Below are 19341 nucleotides of genomic sequence, written 5' to 3' on the forward strand. Positions count from 1 at the left end.
TGTGTGTGTATGTGTGTGGTGTGTGTAGAGCCCCTCCCTGTCCAGGCCGTCTTGGTGCGGGACTGGGGGGAGGGACTCGAGGACGGAGAGGGGGGCCTGGCGAACCCCAGGATTCCAGCCCATCTTAGGGCAAGGGCCATGTCTGTGGGGGGTAGGGAGCCCCAGGTCAAAGCAGCCAGTAGTGCCCCTGACATGGGACCCAGACTCACCCACACCCCGCAAACACCAGTTCTCCAGGCTCCGTGTGCCATGGTGACCAGTTTGCCAACTCTGAGGGTTGCCGGAAACTTGTTTTAAAGTTTGTCTTGAGTGTGTTCAGTGAGTAGGAATGACCCTTGATGAGCCGATGTTAGTCAACGGGCCGTTCACAATATTGGTCAGTGAGCAGGTGGGCTTTGAGGGCTTGGCTAAGGCGGATGGATCTGGAACGGCCAGCTTTAGGGATACTCCACTGGCCAAAGCCCTCCCTCCAGATCGGGGTCCTGTGGGGTCTCCACGAGGGGAGAAAGGAATCGGCTGGCATCCACACGACGCTGCCTCTGTGTTCTGGGCACTGACTGCCCCAGGCTGGTGTGAGCTTGGGCTGCGTGCGTCTCCTCAGCACCCGAGAGGTGGCATGGGGCAGCAGCAGCCCCCCCCCGGGAACAGCTGCAGCGTGAGCAGCGAACCCCACCACCACTGGCCCCGGGACCTCAGCCTGCTTTGTGGGCAGGAAACACGTAGCGATTCCGGCTTCGGCTACGCCTCCTGCTGCCACCCCAGAGCACGCCTCTCCCCAGGCCCTGAGCTCCCACGGCTGGGATGCCGTGTCTGTGCTCAGGGCTCAGAAGTTGAACCATCCCGAGGGAAGCAGCTGTTGCCGTGTATGACTGTGTTGGGTGCCTGGGTGGAGTTGTTACATCTCTGGGAAGAACTCTGCCAAAGCGGGTATAAGGAGAAACAGAAAACAAGAAAAGACCAAAGTAACATACCCCCACACACGCGCGCGCACCAAAGAAAAAGCTTTGGGCTTGAATGTTTTTACAAATGAGTTCTACCAGACTTGGAAGGATCACGTAATTCCTACCTTGTACAAACTGTTCCAGAAAATAGAGAAAGGATAGCAGCCCGACTCATTTTCGGAGGCTGGTACGCCCATGATTCCACAGGCAGCTAAGAACGGGGGAAGAACAGGCTGGCACAGAGCCCCCGCGCTCCCAGCCGGAGTGCCTTGCCTCCTGGGGGCCCCCGGTGGCGCTCCAGGATGGGCCAGTGTGGGTGAAGGAGCCCCCACTTCCTGGGACAGGAGGTCCCTTGCCCAGTCATTACTTGGTGGAGGAGCCAACATTCAGCCCCGTGGTGACTCTGCCGTGATTGTCACCTTCTGTCACCATCACTGCAGTTTAAAGGATGATTTAGGTGGCCTTGAGAGAGCGCTTCTGGGGACTCCGCGCCCCCTCCTGCTGTCCCTGCCCATCTGGAAGGGGTTCCCAGGGCATCAGTGAAACCCCTCTAGTTGTTTCCAAGGGTAGAGTGAATACAGGGAGTTGGTCACAAAAGTATCGGGAAGGCTGGGGGAGCCAACAGGGCCAGGAACCCGGCCCCCCAGGGGGCTAGAGGCACAAAAGGGCTCAGTGGCACTACCAAGACCCCTGGAAGTCGGCTGGCGCCTCAGCTGCAGCGGGGGCAAAGACGTTCTTCCAACTTTCTGCCCCCTCCAGCCCCAGGGCCTCCTTCAGGCAGGACCCCACTGACGCCAGCATCAGAAGGGCAAGTGTGGCCAAGCAGGAGCAGACACCTGCCCCAGCCGCGATGTGGCGCAGGGGGGCTGGCTTTGTGCAGACCTTGCTGACCGGGCGTGGTCCCACACAAAGGAACGAGTGTTACCTCAGCGGCAGCAGGGGGCGCTGTGCTCTAAACTGCAAAGGCCCAGGAGGGGAAGCCAGGGACCTACGCCCGTAGGTCAGAGGCGTGTTTACAGAGACGCAAAATGAGTGAGTGAAACAAGTCAGACGAGTGGTTCTCCAGGTGTGGTTCCCGGACCAACAGCATCCCCAGGAACTTGCAGGAAATGCAGATTCCCAGATCACACCCCAGGCTGAATCAGTGGTCCAAAGGAGGACGGGAAGAGGCGGGCACGCCCCTTTAAGGACATGAACCAGAGGTTGCGCCATTGCCTCATTGGCCAGAGCTTCGTCACGTGGCGGCACCCCGTGCAAGGGAGGTTGGAAAACGTAGTCTTTATTCTGGGCGGTTGTGTGTCTGGCTAAAAATTCTGTTATTGTAGAATTGTGATTCTTCACCTCCGCTAGGCTCCGCACCTTCACTAGAACCCAGAGACAGACCCAAGTGTATTCAGGATGAGCTTAATATATGATAAAGATGGCCCCGCAAAACAATGAGGGAAAAATAGACTGTTTAATAATAGTGTGGGGGGAATTGGTTCGTTTTCTGGAGAGAAAGAAAATGGGATCCCTACCTAACACCACAACGAACCCTAGGTGTGTGCTTCCCGGGACGGTAGCCACCAATTACGTGTGGCTATTTAATTTTAAATTAAATGAAATGAAGCATTTCAGTCCCTTGGTGGCACTAGTCACATTTCACACCTTCCACTGTCACTGTTCACCAGCGGCTACTAACTAGATGGTTCAGATATGGACCTTCCCATTATCTGAGTTCTCCTGGGCAAGGTTCTCTGATGGATTAAACATCCTCTGGAAGACAAACTATAAAATTGACAGAGGAAAATACTTGATGATCAGCAGTAGAGAAGGACTTCTTAAAACTCCGATGGAACAAATTGTGAAAAACAAAATTAATTGAACTATGTTAAAATGTAAAGATTTTGTTCAAGGAAGGACATACATCATGGGCAAGGGTAATAGGCTTCAGAGAGGGAAAAAATATTTTCAGAGTCTAACATGGATCCGATTTTTTTTTTTAACGAGAAAAAGAGCAACCCAGATAGAAAAATGGGCAAAGTGTATAAACAGGCAACTTACAGAAGAAAAAACCCAGAAGACCAACCAGGGTGTGTACAAGGGCTCAAACTCCTTGGTAATCGGAGGAAGGCACATTTCAGCAAGCTATCATTCTACCACAAGCCTGGTAAAAATTCAAGTCTGGTTTAGTCAAATGAAGTATCGCACATATGCATCTCGCAATAATTCCATTCCTAGGTGCCGTCCCAAAGAAATCATGGGACCGTGTGGGAGCAAGCACGAGGACATTCACTGCAATGGTGTTTATGGGATGGGAGCTGGAGGTGGCCCGGGTGTCCACTCTAGGGCAGCAAATGGGAGACACAGGGGCCACACGCCAAGGACTCCATGCAGTCCTCAGGAGCCAAGGACCAAGTGTGCTCATGGGGAGGGAGAGCCAGACCAGTGATGGAGAAAGTAAAATCAAGATCTATGATACCAGGCCACGTGTGTGGATTACAAATGAGAGACATAAAACAGTAATACCCGTTTTTCAAGATTAAAAGAAGGAGACTCGTTTACATAACAGAGTGCCTCCCAGTGGGGAAGAAGGGGGGGAGAGAGGGAATAAAGAGAAAGAATAAATGAACATGAGAGGGGTCTTGAGAGGAATAAAGGCCTTGAAGGTCACGCTGAAGGTCTGTCCTATGAACAAAGGGCAGCCCTCTTTGGTGTGGATTGGGGCCTGGTCACAGCTGTTTAAATGAAAATTATCCAGGTGATTCTAATGTGCAGCCAGGATTGAGAACGGGAGCGTGGCTATGGGGGCCACCCCGCACTTTGTCTGCCCCAGCGTCACCGCTGGACTCAAACCCCCTGCCCACCTCCTGCCAGCGCCCCAGAGCTTACAAAGAGGGGCCCAGGGGAGCATCTCGTGCTTTCCCCCATTTCACAGATGCGGAAACAGTGCCACGGAGGGGAAGGACCTGTCCAGGGTCCCATGACCTAGGAGGGCCAGGCCTAAAGTCTCGGGTCCCTCGGTGCTGTCTGTGGCGAGCCTTGAGCTGGGCAGTGGGGCTGCTGCATTGAGCAGGACAGACATGGTCCAAGAGGCCCAGACCCCGATGCCCCGGGGCCAGGCCGGTAACATTGGGGAGCGGGAAAGTGGTGCCCCACGCGCCCCTCTGAAGCGCAGTCACTGCTCAGGTCACTGTGGCCTTGTGGGAATTTGGCCCCAGGATGCCAAATGTCCAGATTTTTCTTCAGAAATCCCCATTTTCATGTAAAAGCTCTTGAATCTTAAAGAGAGGCAACCAACTCAGCGTGCTGAACGCTATCACGTGGGCCCAGCAAACTCAAGGGAATAGCTAACATTCATCAAAATTGTAAGACAGTGGGGGGTGCCTGGGGGGGCTCGGTCAGTTGAGTGGCTGACTCTTGATTTCAGCTCAGGTCATGATCGCGGAGTGGGGAGATCGAGCCCTGCGTGGGTCTCTGCACTTAGCAGAGAGTCGGCTTGAGATTCTCTCCCTCTGCCCCTCCCCTGCTCCCCTTTCACACTCTCTCTCTCAAATAAATAAATCTTTAAAAATATATACTAAGTGTTCAGGGCTTCGCTGGACACCCAGTTTACCCCATTTAACCCTATCGTGTGTTGAACAGCACCCCTGCCACCTCCAAAAGATATAGCCACGTGGAACCTGTAAATTCAACCTTATGTGGAAAAAAGGGCCCTTACCTTGTGGATGTGATGAAGGGTTTTGAGATATGAGATCATGCTGGGTTATCGGGGCAGTGTCATTAGAAGAGAAGAGCAGAGGGAGGTTTGTGAAGCCCAGGGGAGGCGGACACGGGAGGGCTGCGGGGCGCACCCAACAGCACGGGCAGCTCCCAGATGCCAGGAAGAGTCTCCCCTCAGAGCTTCAGAGGAAGCAAGACCGGCTGACACCTTGATTCCGGAATTTGGCTCCCAGGACCTCGCGACATCATCTTTCTGCTTTGTGGCAACTCATGAGGACAGCTCTAGGAAACACGTACGACCCCCCCAGGGGCCATCCTCTGAGCAAGCAGCATCCCCAAACCCATTTTACAGCTGGGGAGACTGAGGAACAAAGACGCCACGTCACCAACGTGAGGTCACACAGCCAGAAGGTGGGAGAGGCGGGATTTGAACCCAAGCACACGGGGCCCACGAGTCTCTGCAAATCCCCACCGGGCCACAGCCTCCGGGACCGGGCAGGGCTCCCTTCACTACGGCACCTGAGCAGGAAAGTGTCAACTCAACCAGGGTCAGGCCCCAGAAAGGAAGTTCAGAGGAGAGATTGTTCGAGAAGGCTGAGAGGTGTTGGGGCTGTGAGTGAGTGGGGACAGCACATGGGGTCCTGGCCTGTGGTTTGGGGAGGTGGGGACAGCTCAGTGCCTCCCCCCCCAAGAAGACCAGAGGCATCTACAGAAGTTTTGGGGCCCCGCTGGGTTAAACAAAGGTAAACTCTCAACCTTTCTTCCTGCCTCCCTCTCTTCCCAGCTCGTTTGTCTCTGACTTTCTCTCTCTCTCTGTTATTCTTTCGTTTAATCACACTTAGTATTTGAGCCAATAACCCAAACCCACGGTACAAAATGCAAAAGATTCCAAAGGAGGTAAGTTGCAAAATCAACCCCCTCCCCCCTCCCCCATTCCCAGCCTCTCGGTCCTCCTCCCTAGAGGCGGCCCCTGGTAGAAGTTTCTCGCATCTCCTTCCAGAAATGTATGCGTGGACCAGGAAAGACCTACATGCATATGCAGATTGTGTCCCACTTTGCACGAATGTTCGCATAATGTCCACATCCTTCCACCTCTCGCTTTTTCCTTCCAAACACTGTGTCTTGGTGGTGGCTCCTTGTTGGTATGTCAACAGCAACCTCACTCCTCACTCACGAGTTATGGAAATAGTCCCAGTCGGTGGACTGCCGGGAAGCCCGCAGCTGCTCTGAACACCGCCACAGTACAGATCTTGCATATATTTTATATTTGGCACATGGGCAAATTTGTCTGGTATCCATACGCCTTGCCTCCTCCCCTACCTGCCATTGGACTCCGCCCTGCCCTCTGCCCCAGGTAATGCCCTCTCGGTATTTCTAAACTTCTAGATCCTTCCCCGCCTCTGGTCAGCCTTGTCCCAATCTCTGTCTTTCTCTTTCTCCGCTTTCCTGCTCACCACCCTCCCCTCCTCCTCTTCTTCTTTCCCTCTAACCCCCTCCCACTTCCCTCCTTCTACCGGGCCTCATCCCTGCCTTTCTGTCGCCCCCTGTAGGATGAAACTGGCTCACCGCATCTTCCACCAGACTCTTGTGGTTTCTATTTTGGGAAGGTAGCACCCAACCCAGCTTATCTTTCTCCCATCCCCTGCCCCCTTCCAGACCTAGCTGAGCCTCCTCGCTCCTTGCAGTCCTGGTGGAAAACCTACTGTTTCCCAAAGCCCCAGGTGCCTGTCCTTCTGAACCCCACCATTCTCTCTCGACCAGTAGAATTGGGCCCTGGGGGGTGATACTGGTTTTTCAGTAGAAGCCGTGGGAGCTAGACTCGGGCAGGCTGGACCTGCTGCTTCGACCGGACAGAGCCTCCCCTCCTGCCTGGGGCCGGCCTTCATGTCCTCCTTGCTTAGCAAAGAAAGCAACCAGTCTTTGTCAGAACCGAGCTGGGGACAGACAAACAAAACAAGGCCCTGCCCTGGCGAGTCTGACATTCTCACGGAGTGACACAGTTCATGACCAAGTGAACACATCCACATACTCATGGGTATTTATAAATCATAACTGAGCTCAAGAAAGAAAGAACGGGTGTGGCGATAGAGAATAGCAAGGGGGTGGGAAATTGACCTTGGCCAGGGATGGCCCAGGCTGCTGTTTGTGTATAGCGAACAACCACAAGGCTACATTGTTGGGCAGAATAAAGCCAGAAAGGTGTGTATTATGAGAGGTGACATCTGAATGCAGATGAAGGCAGCCATGGAAGCATGGAGCGGAAGGCCTGGTAGGAGCAGAGGCAGCATGTGCAAAGGCCCTGAGGTAGAAAGGAAGTTGGAGGGTCAAGGACCAGCAAAAATACAGGACACCGTGAGTGAGGGGAGAATGTGGGCCACCGCAGGTAGCCCTGAGGGGAGGCATTAGCCCCAGATTATAGATAGGAAACTAAGGCTTGGAGAAGGAAAGTCCCTCACCCAAGGACACACGTGTCAGGGTGGGGACTGTTGACTTCAGGCGGCCTAACTTACGCTCTGAACCACCAGGACGGTGGTTCTTAGTGGGATCCCAGACCAGCATCACCTCTCGGCCCACCCCAGAACTACTGAATCAGAAACTTGGGGTGGGAGCAGGGTTTGGAGCCCAGCAGTCTGCAATTAACAAGGCTTCTAGAGGATTCTGACACACAGTCAAATTTGAGAACCCCTGAGCCAGGTTCTCCTGCCTCCCCATAGGTCGCTCCTGTCCCCTGAGGGATCCCTGTCCAGTATGGGTTGAATGGTGGTCCCCAAAAAGATATGTCCACATCCTAATCCCCAGAACCTGTGAATGCTACCTTCCTTGGAAGGGTTTTAAGGGAAGCAGACCCATGGCCAGCAGGCTGATAAGAAGGATCACCCCGGGAGTCAGACACTAGCATGAGGCACCTGGACCCCAACCTGAGCCTCCCTCCCCACGGATGCAGACTTTGTGGGCCAGACTGCCAATGTCCAAATCTCAGGTCTGCCACTTCCAGGCTGTGTGACCTTGGGCAAGTCACTTTACCTCTCTGTGCCCCAGTTCCCTCACAGTAAAGTGGGTTTAATAATAACAACACCAACCATAGTGGTTCATTCGATTAACACACATGGAGTGCAGGCGCCCGGCTGGCTTCGTTGGGAGAGCGGGCAACTCTTGGTCCCGTCCATCCTCATCTCCCTCCTCACCGCTCCCCAGATCCGTCTCAGCCAGAGATCAGTTATGTTTCCTCCTTTCCCACCTTCCCTGAGAAGTCACTTAGAATGCATTACACCTACCTACCTACAAGATAAACCTATGAGCTGTCCCATTGTCTCACTGATCTCAGCTCCCCTACATTCCCTCTGCTCCAGCCTCCCCGCTGTTCCCCAAACACACTAAGCTTGGTCTCACCCCAGGGCCTTTGCACTTGTTGTTCCTGTTGCCTGGACATGCTCAACTCTTTCCCCTTCTTCAGGTCTCCACTCAAATGTCACCTCCTCCGAGAAGCCCTCCCTAACTACCCTAGTTAAAACAGGCTTCTGGGGGCGCCTGGGTGGTTCAGTCATTAAGCGTCTGCCTTCCTTCGGCTCAGGGCGTGATCCCAGCGTTCTGGGATCGAGCCCCACGTCAGGCTCCTCCGCTGGGAGCCTGCTTCTTCCTCTCCCACTCCCTGCTTGTGTTCCCTCTCTCGCTGGCTGTCTCTCTCTGTCAAATAAATAAATAAAATCTTAAAAAAACAAAAACCAAAACCACAGGCTTCCGGCTCCTTTTCTCTGTCCTCACAGCCTGTTCTTCACCTCCAAAGCAGTTGATGCTGCTTGTCAGTTAACCAGTTACTCTTTGACTTGTTGAAGCCCGTCCCTCCTTGCACAAGGGACAGAGCCCTGTGGGGACAGCTGGCTGGCTGTTCTTTCACCATTATATCCCTGATGCACAGGGCTTGTATTAAGTAATGGTATTACTTAATCAGTATTATTGCTTATGATTCCTTAGTACTTAAGTATTTGTTGAAAGAATAGGAGGTAGAAAGGCAATGGGAAACTAGGGATCCTTGTTTTCTTTCTCTATTTTTTCTTCACACGAACAGCAGCATATGAAGCCCACTGTTGGACATCTTACTCTTTTCACTTAATAGGCTTGTAGATATTTCCTTATTAGTATGGAGACATGTTGCTGTGTTCTTTTTGCTTTGCTCCTTACTGAGGTATAACTTACATACAATAAAACACACCCATTTCAAATGTACAGCTCGGTGAGTTTTGACAAACGTATTCTTCCTCCCATATTACCACCACCACCACGAAGACAGAACTTCCAGGGCACCTGGCTGGCTCAGTCAGTCAAGCATCTGACTTTGGCTCAGGTCATGATCTCAGGGTCCTGGGATCGAGCCCCATGTCTGTGCCCTGTGTCTGCGCTCAGGGCGGAGTCTGCTTGTAACCTCTGCCCCTCCCTCTTCTCCTACCCCTCCCCCTGCTCATGCTCTCCCTCCCTTCTCTCTCTCTCTCTCTCTCTGCATGAGAGAGAAAGAGAGGGGGGGGGGCAAGAGAACACAAGCCAGGGGCAGGAGCAGAGGGAGACGGAGAAGCAGACTCCGCCCTGAGCAGAGAGCCCGACTCAGGGCTGGATCCCAGGACTCTGGGATCATGACCTGAGCCGAAGGCAGATGCTTAACCAACCGAGCCACTCAGGTGCCCTGGGCATCTGGTTTTATAAGAAATCGTCAAATTGCTTTCCAAAGTGGTCCCATCATTGCTCATGCTTTTGAATGCTTCGTGACCCATGAGAGGTGGCTTTGGGAAGGGGTGCTACGTCAGTTACCCAGGCCTCAGCCTGTTCAGAAAACTGGTCCCCACACTCGGCCCTTCACCACTTGAAGGTGGAGGGAAGGGACGTTGGAGGTCCACTTGGCTTTGCAGGGCCCGGGTTGTGCCCCGGACTGCTCGGGTTTAAGTAACGATGTTTCTCATAGTTTGGCGTGTGCAGGAGAGGGAGAGGGTGCTTCTTAAATTTTTGATTCTGAGCCCAGAGGGACTGAGGCCGACTCCTGACAGTGAAACCTGGGAAGACACATTTTGAGTGAACTCCCTGGGGGAGTCTGACGTGCTGTAAAGCTTGGGACCACTGAGTCTGGGGTTGGGGAGGGTAGGTGAGGGAAAGTCATTCCAGGTAGAAAGAACTTTGGGAGCAAAATCCCTGATATGGGAGAGAGCAGGTCATGGAAGCAGGGACCAGAAATCCAGGCCTCAAATGGCCGTCAAAGAACTGGGGTTAGGGGCGCCTGGGTGGCACAGCGGTTAAGCATCTGCCTTCGGCTCAGGGCGTGATCCCGACGTTGCGGGATCGAGTCCCACATCAGGCTCTTCTGCTATGAGCCTGCTTCTTCCTCTCCCACTCCCCCTGCTTGTGTTCCCTCTCTCGCTGGCTGTCTCTCTCTGTCAAATAAATAAATAAAATCTTTAAAAAAAAAAAAAAAGAACTGGGGTTATTCTCCTGAGGTCACTGGGGAGCCATGGTGAGCTTAAGTGGGGGAGTCACTGCTTGAATTTGGGCTCTTGGAAGACCCCTATGACTGCATGCGTGTGTGCATGTGTGTGCGTGTGTGTGTGTGTGTGTGTGTGTATGAGATATAGAAGGGGGTGAGGACCCCAGGAAGGAGATGATGGGAAATGTGGTGTGGAAACCGTGGAAACCCCATTCTACACACTCCTTGCTCCAGGCCACTCCCTGCCCTGGATTCTGACCTGGGGACAATTGACTCCCCTCACCAGACACTCCTGCTCGGCCCCTTCCTCCTCCTCCCTTGCCCCTCTTCCTGCTGTTCGGCTCAGGGGAGAACAGGTGGGCTGGCCGCCAGGTATGGGTGTGTGTTTGTGTGCTTGAGGTGGCCCCGGGGAGTGTCTCCAGTTGCGCGTGTGTTGTGAGCTCGGTGAGTGTTTGTCTGGGAGTCTCCTGGGGACTTCCTGGTGCATCTGGGCTGCAGCCCTGGGGTGCATTGGGTGAGTTACTAAACCTCTCTGTGCCTGTTTCCTCATCCGAAAAATGGGCAGAGCAATGGTATCTATTTCCTAGGGAGGATGTGGAGACGGAGTTGATTACCCCAGTCAAGAACGCCGAGCAATGCCTGGCGCACCGGCAGCCCTCAATTACACGGACAGCATCATTCGGGTGTGAGCGCCACTCTGAGTGTCCCGGGCATGTGTCTGTCGGACGTCTTGCAGGAATCTGGGGCAGGAAGTGCCTCTGGAAGCATAGGCGGTTATCTAGGGCAGCACGAGAGCAGGCCTGCGGGGGTGGCCTCTCTTTCCTCCTCTGTGAAATGGGGATAACAGCCCCACCCCACACACGGTTGGCGCGCAGGCGCGCTGGGCACTGGAGCGCATGTTTGCACGTGGGTCTGCTATTACCCCTCCTTTGTCGATATGGTGCAGATAATAGTGGCTCCCCCCCCACCCCCTCTGCTGCTGGAGGATGACACGAACTAGTAAGCACCTCAAACAGCACCCAGTACCCAGAAAGCGCTCACTGCAGAGGCTGCTGTTGGTGTGGAACTCTGTGCCTGCGCTTGCCTGGGCCGGCTGTGGGATGTGGCCCGGGCAGGATGCGGTCGTGGGCATCTGGCTCTACAGGTTCCTCGTCACCCCACTTCCTCCGCACCCCGACCTCTTGCCCCTGCCATAGCCCCAACCCTCACTCCCAAATCCTCAGGATCTCTGAGGGAAGAAGCTTTGGCAGCCGTGCCCTCTGTCCCAGCCCCGAGATGGGGTACAGACAGTCCCCCAAAACCCAGGTGGGGTTACGGCTCCCCTCTCTGCTTCTATGTCTGTGCCTCTGAGTGCCTCTCTGCCCTCCGCCTTGGTTTCCAGAACAGGAAATGTCAGGGTCCCAAGGGTGTGTCCCAGGTGAGCGCAGAGGAGGAAGCAGTGGAGGCAGGACCTCCCCCACCTCCTACCTCCTGGAGGAGAGTGGGGGTGGGGACAAGAGGGGGTCTTCCTTAATTAACCTCTTAATCCTGCCACGCGGGATCTTAATGAGGGGGAGGGACCTCATTAGAGGGCAGGGAGCCCTGACATTAGCTCCTTTGTCACACCCCTCTCCCAGGGCCAATGCCTGGGCCCTCAGCTGGCCCTGGGGAAACTGGGGCAGGAGGCTGGGAAACCGAAGAGGGGCTGCGGGCCCGGACTCCTGGGCCCTGGAGGAGGAGACGACCTGCACTCCTGGGTCTGACGGAGCAGGGAGCTGGGGACCTGGACTCCGAAGTCTGAGGGTGGAGGGCCTGGGGCCCGGAGCCTTCCCCTAACACACCCCCCTCTCCAACGCCCGCTGGCGCACCCCGCCCCTCCCGCCTCCGGTTAACCCCACGCCTGCGGAGGAGCCCGGGACAGTCGCCCGGAGTCCACGGATGGACGAGGAGCGCGACCGACACGCGCTCGGCGGCGGGATGGAGGCCGACGAGCCCGCCAGCCCCCCGGAGCCGCCGTCGCCGCCCCCGCCGCCGTCGCCGCCGTCCCCCGCGGCCCCTGAGACCCCCGGGCCCCCCCAGCCCGAGCAGCCGTCGGAGGCCTATGCCCGGCAGCTGCTCCTGGAGGAGTGGAGGCCCCCGGGCGGGAGCCTGGAGCTGCCCCCGCGCCTCACCTGGAAGCTGCTCTTCCTGCGGCGGCCGCTCTACCGCAACCTGCTGCGCTCGCCCAACCCCGAAGGTGCGGGAAGGTGCGGCACGCGGCGCCGTACCCCACCGCCGCCCGGTCTCCTCCTTCCGCCGCGCGGCTCACTCGGACCGTCTGTCTTTTCATCTTTCCGTCTGGTCTCCTTCTCTGTTTCTCTACATCCTTCCCTGTCTCTTCTGTCATTGTGCTCCTCTCCAGGGCTTGCGGCTCTCTCCCGTCCCGCCGCGCATCGGCCTCTCTTTCTGTGCCATATGTCCCGGTCTATCTCTCCCGCTGTGTCTGTCTACCTCTGTAGACCCCTGTATGTCTACCTCTCTCTCCCTGCCTCCCCCCGCTTGCATTTCTGTCTCTTTCTCTAGGTGCCTCTCGCTTTGTCCCTCTGTCTCGGTCTCACCAGGGCGCCCTCCTCCTCCTTCCCTCCTTCTTCACTGCACCATCCCTTCCCCCAGGACATTCTCAGGGCTCTCCCAGGGCCCTGACTCACACATCCCTGCCAGGCAGGTCTGGCCTGGCACGGATTCCTGCCCTTCCAGCACAGCCCTGGGGGGAGGGAGTCAGGCCGAGGCTGAAGGGCTGGGGGCAGTTTCAGCCTGCTGAGGCTCCGCTCACTGTGCCTTTCAGGCATCAACATTTATGAGCCGGCACCCCCTACTGGTCCCACCCAGCAGCCCCTGGAGACTCTGGGTAAGTGCTTGCTGGCTGGGCCCCTGGACAGAGCGGTTCTGGGGAATGGGCATGCTCTAACCCTTTGCTCCTCCACCTGCCAGGTAACTTCCGCGGGTGGTACATCAGGACCGAGAAGCTCCAGCACGACCGCAGGTGAGTGGCCAGGACCCCAGGGCCCTGCTCCAGCCTCTCACTGCAGGGCTAGAGAAACTGTGTGCCCCTCTGGGCCTCAGTTTCCTGCTCCATACACAGGGTTTGTCGTCAAAGAGAATGCTCGTAAAATACAGCATAGGGTCTGGCTGTGTCCAGCTCGCATACAGTAGGTGCTCAATAAGTAACAGCTCTCACCATTACTCTACTCCCCCTCTTTCCCTGGGACGGGAGTCACCCAGGCACCATCTACCTTCCATTAAACCGAGCCCTGATTCTGCACTTTGGGTGGGACGGTGTAATTCAGGGGCTCAGAGTCACGCGAGCCTGGGTTGGGAGCCCAGCTCTGCCACTTCTTTGCTGCTTGACCTTAGGCAAGTGACTTCCCTTCTTGAGCCTCTATTGCTCCTCTGCATCATGGGGTTCAGACAGTCTGGCCCTCAAGGGGGAATAGAGGGAGCTGAGGCTATAAGGTGGAGAGTAAGTGCTCAGCGCCCATACACGGAGCCCGGGATGTCTCTACGAGGGCACCATGACCAAGGTTTCCTGCTCTCAAGAATGCCGGCAGGTCCCAGACCTCCCCTGCCCATGCCCTCTCTCGCAGCTGGACAGTGAAGCAGCAGTGTGTGGATCTCCTGGCCGAGGGCCTGTGGGAGGAGCTCCTTGATGACGAACAGCCAGACATCACGGTCATGGACTGGTACGCACCCCTGCCCGGTCAGCCTGCCCCATCGGGTCACGCATAGGGCTCCCCAAAGCGCCAGCCTCACCTGTCCTCCCCTGGTGTGAGCTTGTCACCAAGACCCTCATGCCACTGCAGGATCCAGCCCTGCCTACCTTTCTAGCCCCTTTCCTCTGCGACTTCCAATCTCTGAGATGTGCCAGGGTCGACACTGTTCTTTCATTCTCGGACGCTTGGTCACCCTCTGTTCTCGAGACAAATTCCTCCTTATCCTTTGGGATTCTGCTACATGTGGCCCCACCGGGAAGCCTTCCCTGACCACCCCCAAGCTGGGTCAGATGCAGTATGCACCAGTGCCCTGGACATCCCCCGACCCAGCCCTTAGCATTCCTGATGGCCAGACTCTATGACTCCCCCGAGGGCTCCGTGGGGGGGTCGTCTTCGTCAGTGCCCGCGCTAGCCAGCCCAGGTGCACAGAGTGGGAGCCCGCCAGTGTGCCTTGCATGGTGTTTAGGACCAGGGGTTGAGGTGGGGACACGGGAGCTGCAGTGGCAGCTGAAGGCCTGGACCCCACCCCCAGGTACGAGGATAGCCGGCTGGACGCGTGTGTCTATGAGCTGCACGTCTGGCTGCTGGCAGCTGACCGCCGGACCATCATCGCGCAGCACCACGTGGCCCCCCGCACCTCTGGGCGGGGCCCCCCCCGGCCGTTGGCTCCAGGTGAGGCTCTGCCCTGGCCGCCAACCCCAGCCACGTGTTCATGTCCCAGGGCCTCAGAGAGGGCGGAGGTAGGAGAGGAGGATACCCGGGTCCCTGATGGGATTTCTCCCTCACCCCGGGTGCCGCCACAGGTGTCCCACGTCTTCCGCCAGTATGGCCCTGGCGTGCGCTTCGTCCACTTCCTGCACAAGACCAAGAACCGGAGGGAGCCCGGTGGGCTGCGGAGGACAAGGGTGACCGACTCCTCCGTGTCTGTGCAGTTCAGGGAGTGACTAGCTGTTCAACTCCCGGCCTCTTCTGACCCCTTGTCTCACTAATCCACAGCCTTGACTCTTTCCTGATCCCTTACCACCTCCCTGATCTCTTAGCACTTCCCTGACCCTTTGCACCTCCCTGACCCCTTAGTATCTCCTTGTTCCCTTATCTCTTTGGACCTCTTAGCATTTCTTTCACCTCCCTGACCCTCAGAAGTCCCTGGCCCTTAGCACCTCCCTGACCTTTAGAAGTCCCTGGCCCTTAGCGCCTCTCTGACCCTTAGAAGTCCCTGGCCCTTAGCGCCTCCCTGACCCTTAGAAGTCCCTGGCCCTTAGCGCCTCCCTGACCTTCAGAAGTCCCTGGCCCTTAGCACCTCCCTGACCCTTAGAAGTCCCTGGCCCTTAGCACCTCCCTGACCCTTAGAAGTCCCTGGCCCTTAGCACCTCCCTGACCCTTAGATGTCCCTGGCCCTTAGCGCCTCCCTGGCCCTTAGAAGTCCCTGGCCCTTAGCGCCTCCCTGACCCTTAGAAGTCCCTGGCCCTTAGCGCCTCCCTGACCCTTAGAAGTCCCTGGCCCTTAGCGCCTCCCTGACCCTTAGAAGTCCCTGGCCCTTAGCGCCTCCCTGACCCTCAGAAGTCCCTGGCCCTTAGCACCTCCCTGACCCTTAGAAGTCACTGGCCCTTAGCGCCTCCCTGACCCTTAGACATCCCTGGCCCTTAGCGCCTCCCTGACCCTCAGAAGTCCCTGGCCCTTAGCACCTCCCTGACCCTTAGAAGTCCCTGGCCCTTAGCACCTCCCTGACCCTTAGAAGTCCCTGGCCCTTAGCACCTCCCTGACCCTTAGATGTCCCTGGCCCTTAGCACCTCCCTGGCCCTTAGCTCTGCCCTGTTGTCTTAGCACTTCCCCGACGCGCGGCACCACCTGTTCCCCTCACACCTTCATGACTCTCGGCTTCTCTTTGATCACTTACCACCTCCCAAGCCCCTGACTCCTGCCTGGCCCTTGATTTCCCACCTGACATCTTCATACCCCCTTGCACGTCGGACTGTCATTTCTTCTGCACTCTCTGAGCTCCATGAGGGCTGAGGGCAGCGGCCACTTCTTCCCGAGCTAGTGCTCGACAGATAGTAGGTTCTTCATGAATCTTTGTTGACTGATGAATAAATCCATGTGCACAAGGATGCGGAGCATTTCCCTGGTCTTTGCTTCTCAGAATGACACTGAGTTCATATCCCATTGGCACCTCCCATAATCCTTATTCTCCAGCACCTCACAGCCCCTGTGCTGTTTGCACCTCTCTCGACCTCTGATCTCCTCACATATCCCCAGTTTACAGCCTCTTGGCATCTCCACTTACCTCTCTGCTCCTATTTCATCCTCTCAGACACGCCTCACATTCCCCTTCCCCCTCCAACCCCAAATTCTCACCGCCCTAGAGCTGTCCCCATACCTCTCCTCCCCACAATACCCTCATTTCTCCTCCATCATTCCTCCAGAGTCCCCAAAGCCATCAAGGGCCATCATCTCTGGGGATGGTGGTGGGACAGATTGCAAATTTGAGCTAAAAGTTTTTTTCATGTGTAGGGGAAAGAGAGATTGAAAGTCTGTAACAACCCCTAAGTCCTGGGCTCTGGCCAGATCAAGCAAGATACCCTTGTCTTAGCCTGGGGCAGGGTCCTTGAAGGCCTCTAGCTGTTCCAGGCCTGACTCCTGAGGGAATCTGGAAGTCTCTGGCAGGCCAGAACAGCTCGGGGGCATTCGGGGAAGAGATAGCTACCAGAAAGTGTGGGAGGCATTTTAATGTTTAACAATCAGCCAATGGTATCACTGCATGTCACACGGATGTCCTGTGGACGTGTGACTTTGTGCCCACCTAAATTCACGGCCGAATCTGAGTATGACCCCACCTACAGCATTGTCACAGGTATGGGCTGATGCAGGCCTGACCACCCCGCTCTCTCCCCCATCCCACCCCTGTCCTGTGTGGACTTGGGTCCCAGGCACAAGTAGATGGCAGACAGGGCTAACTTCACAAGGGCTATATTGCAGGGAAGGCAGGGTGGGGGCGTAGGCAGAAAGTTCTCTCCTCTTGGGACTTGGGGCCTTCATCAGACCCCAGTGACAAGGCCAGTTGAGAGGCTCTGCCCCTTGTGGGGTTGGAGACGAAGTATCTCTAAGCCATCAGTAACACCTGCAACAGAATAAAAAATTATCACCAGGGGGGTGCCAGGGGCTCTGAGATCCAGGGTGTGTGGGGGGGGTTGGGTTCGAAAAGCCTGAGATGGGGTGGAGGGCTGGGCTCCAAGTTCAGGAGCTAGGCGTCCTGGGGGCTCTTGGAGCTCTTGTGGGGGGAAGGGGGACACGTGAGGTGGTTTTGGAGAGTGCTAGGACTAGATTTAGGGCCCCAGGTCTGTGAGCTCCCATATGTGAGTGCACAGTGGGCTCGGGGCCCCCGAAGTTGGATCTGGGGGGCTCCGGAACCTCAACTGGGACTTTGGGACTGGTTTCCAGGGCTTCATCTCATCTAGAGGGCCTACGTGGGTGGGGAGCATGAGGGTAGATAGGGTGCTCCTAGAACTGGGTCTGGGGTCTTGTGTGGGTCAGTTTAGAGTCTGGGAGTCCTAGAGCTGGCTCCGGTTGCTCCGGGATCTGGGACGACTGGCTTTGGTTCTGGGGGCTCCAGGGTGAAAGGATTGATGGCTCCCCATTCCCCAACCTAGGCCTAGGACTGCAGCTCTGGGTAGGTCCGCAGGTGGAGAATTCAGGAAAGTGGGAGGCAGGTGCTCCCAGAATGGAGGTTGGGGTGCTAAGGGGGTGGGTGGGGTCAGCTTCTGAGTCTGGGAATCCCGGAGTTGTGTCCGAGAGATCCGAGGGGCATGGGCTTGGGGGAGCAGGAAGGGGACCTCCAGGATTGGTTCTAGGGACTCCCAGCGGGGATTAGGGGCCGAGGGACCTGGGGGCCCGGGTCTGCGCGGCTTGGACCCAGAGGCGGGGCCGGGCGGGCACCTGCAGTAGAGCGACGCGATGGTGTTGGACCAGTCGCCGAAGATGCCCTTGCGGAACTCTTCGAGGCGCGGGTAGGCGCCGGACGAGAACTTGTGCGTCTTGCCGGCCTTGCCGCGTTGGGACCACACGGTAATCTCGCAGCGCGGGGCCACCACGAGCGAGGAGGCGACGTTCGCCCAGTCGGAGGGCAGGAAGGGCAGGTCAGCGCCCGGCTCCAGCGACAGCTCGGCGCCCCCGCAGCAGTTCTCGTAGTAGGGGTCGCTCTTGTCGTAGAGCTTGGCGCAGATGCGCGTCCCGTCCGGCTTCTTGAGGTCCGCGGGCGCCGGGCAGGCCGCTCGGACGCCGGGGACGGCCGCCAGGGCCAGAGCCAGCAGCAGGGGGCACAGCGGGGACATGGCGACACTGCGGGGCCGCGTCCCCGCGCTCTTTTATGCGCCTGACCCGTGGGAAGGGAGAAGCTGCGAGATAAGGAGGCCCTCCCCAGCCCCCCCACCCTCCCCGGAGCGGGGAGACCTTCCTAACCTAGGTCAGAGACCCACAGCCGATGAACGCGGACATACTTATGTACAATTTAGCAGCTTAAGATTTCACGTGGCAAACAACATTATAAAACAAAAAAGTCAACAGGACTTGAGAATGAGTCTTTTATAACACAGAAGGCAGCATAAGGCTAATAGTATACATAAGAAAAGTTCTTAAAAACTGACAAAGATCGGAACACCCCCCTTTTCCAAATAAGGAGAGGCCAACGGAGGAGGAGGGGGAGGGGTTGGATCTCCAGGCTCGTTGGGACACTGAACCTTGGGAAAGGAGAAGCTGGAGATAAGGAGAGAGGGGCCCCAGAGGGGAAGGGAGAGGAGGGGAGGAGATGAGGAGATACGGAGAGAGATCCCGCTCCCCTCGGGAGCAGGAGAGCTTCCCAACCAAGGTTGGAATCCCAGGTCTGTGATACAGACCTATTTGCACAACACTTAAAAACCACTGCAAGACAATGCACAAAAGGCTTGGGAGGAAAAATCGCAACGCTTGAGACAGGATATAATTAACAGCTATAAGATATAAAGAGTGCTTACAAATTGACAAGAAGATATCAAACAATCCCCCCCCACCCGGCCACCCCCAAGAAAGACAAGCCTTGGAGGGGGAGAGGGAAGGAGGAGGAGGCTTCCACCCCCTACTCCCACTCCCCAGGAGCCAGGGGATTTTCTTAACGAAGACTGGAAATCTTGCATTTATAAAATAGAGGACCTATCGAATTGTATAAAATGTGAAACTTTTGCACCGCAATACAGACTAAACAAAAACTTTACCTGGGGAAAAATAGACAATTCTTGTAACATACAATAAGCAGTTACCAATCAGCAAGCAAAAATGACACAAGCTAAAGGAAAACTTGAGGAGCGGCCCAGGAAGGGTAGAGAGGCTGGGACCTCAGAGTGGGACAGGGAGCTGGGCATCTGCAGGCCTGGCCAAGGCCCTCCGGACACTCTTTGGAGTTCCTGGCCTCCAGTCAGATGAGCACCGAGTCAGGCGTGGATGAACCGATCGGACAAACAGTGGTTCAAGACTGTGG

General features: G+C 56.3%; 2 protein-coding genes across 2 annotated transcripts; one reads left to right on the forward strand and one right to left on the reverse strand.

Moving 5' to 3' along the window:
* Positions 1–12024: 12024 nt before the first annotated feature.
* Positions 12025–15923, forward strand: NCCRP1 (NCCRP1, F-box associated domain containing). The gene is given in 7 exon segments (XM_026481731.4): positions 12025–12322; positions 12911–12973; positions 13057–13108; positions 13710–13805; positions 14368–14485; positions 14487–14507; positions 14639–15923. Coding segments are annotated over 7 exon segments (789 nt in total). The 3' UTR covers positions 14780–15923.
* A 1020-nt stretch (positions 15924–16943) lies between these two features.
* On the reverse strand, positions 16944–18163 carry SYCN (syncollin). The gene is made up of 2 exons (XM_026481763.1): positions 17769–18163; positions 16944–16953 (listed from the first exon to the last, which is right to left on the reverse strand). Exons 1-2 carry the CDS (start codon positions 18161–18163, stop codon positions 16944–16946), a joined length of 405 nt encoding a protein of 134 aa, XP_026337548.1.
* Positions 18164–19341: the final 1178 nt, after the last annotated feature.

This window comes from Ursus arctos, unplaced genomic scaffold, assembly GCF_023065955.2.
Source record: "Ursus arctos isolate Adak ecotype North America unplaced genomic scaffold, UrsArc2.0 scaffold_19, whole genome shotgun sequence".
Lineage (NCBI taxonomy): Eukaryota > Metazoa > Chordata > Mammalia > Carnivora > Ursidae > Ursus > Ursus arctos.

Excerpts from the sequence above, each read along its gene's own strand:
- SYCN (XM_026481763.1), bottom strand. The coding sequence starts at position 18,163 with ATGTCCCCGCTGTGCCCCCTGCTGCTGGCTCTGGCCCTGGCGGCCGTC.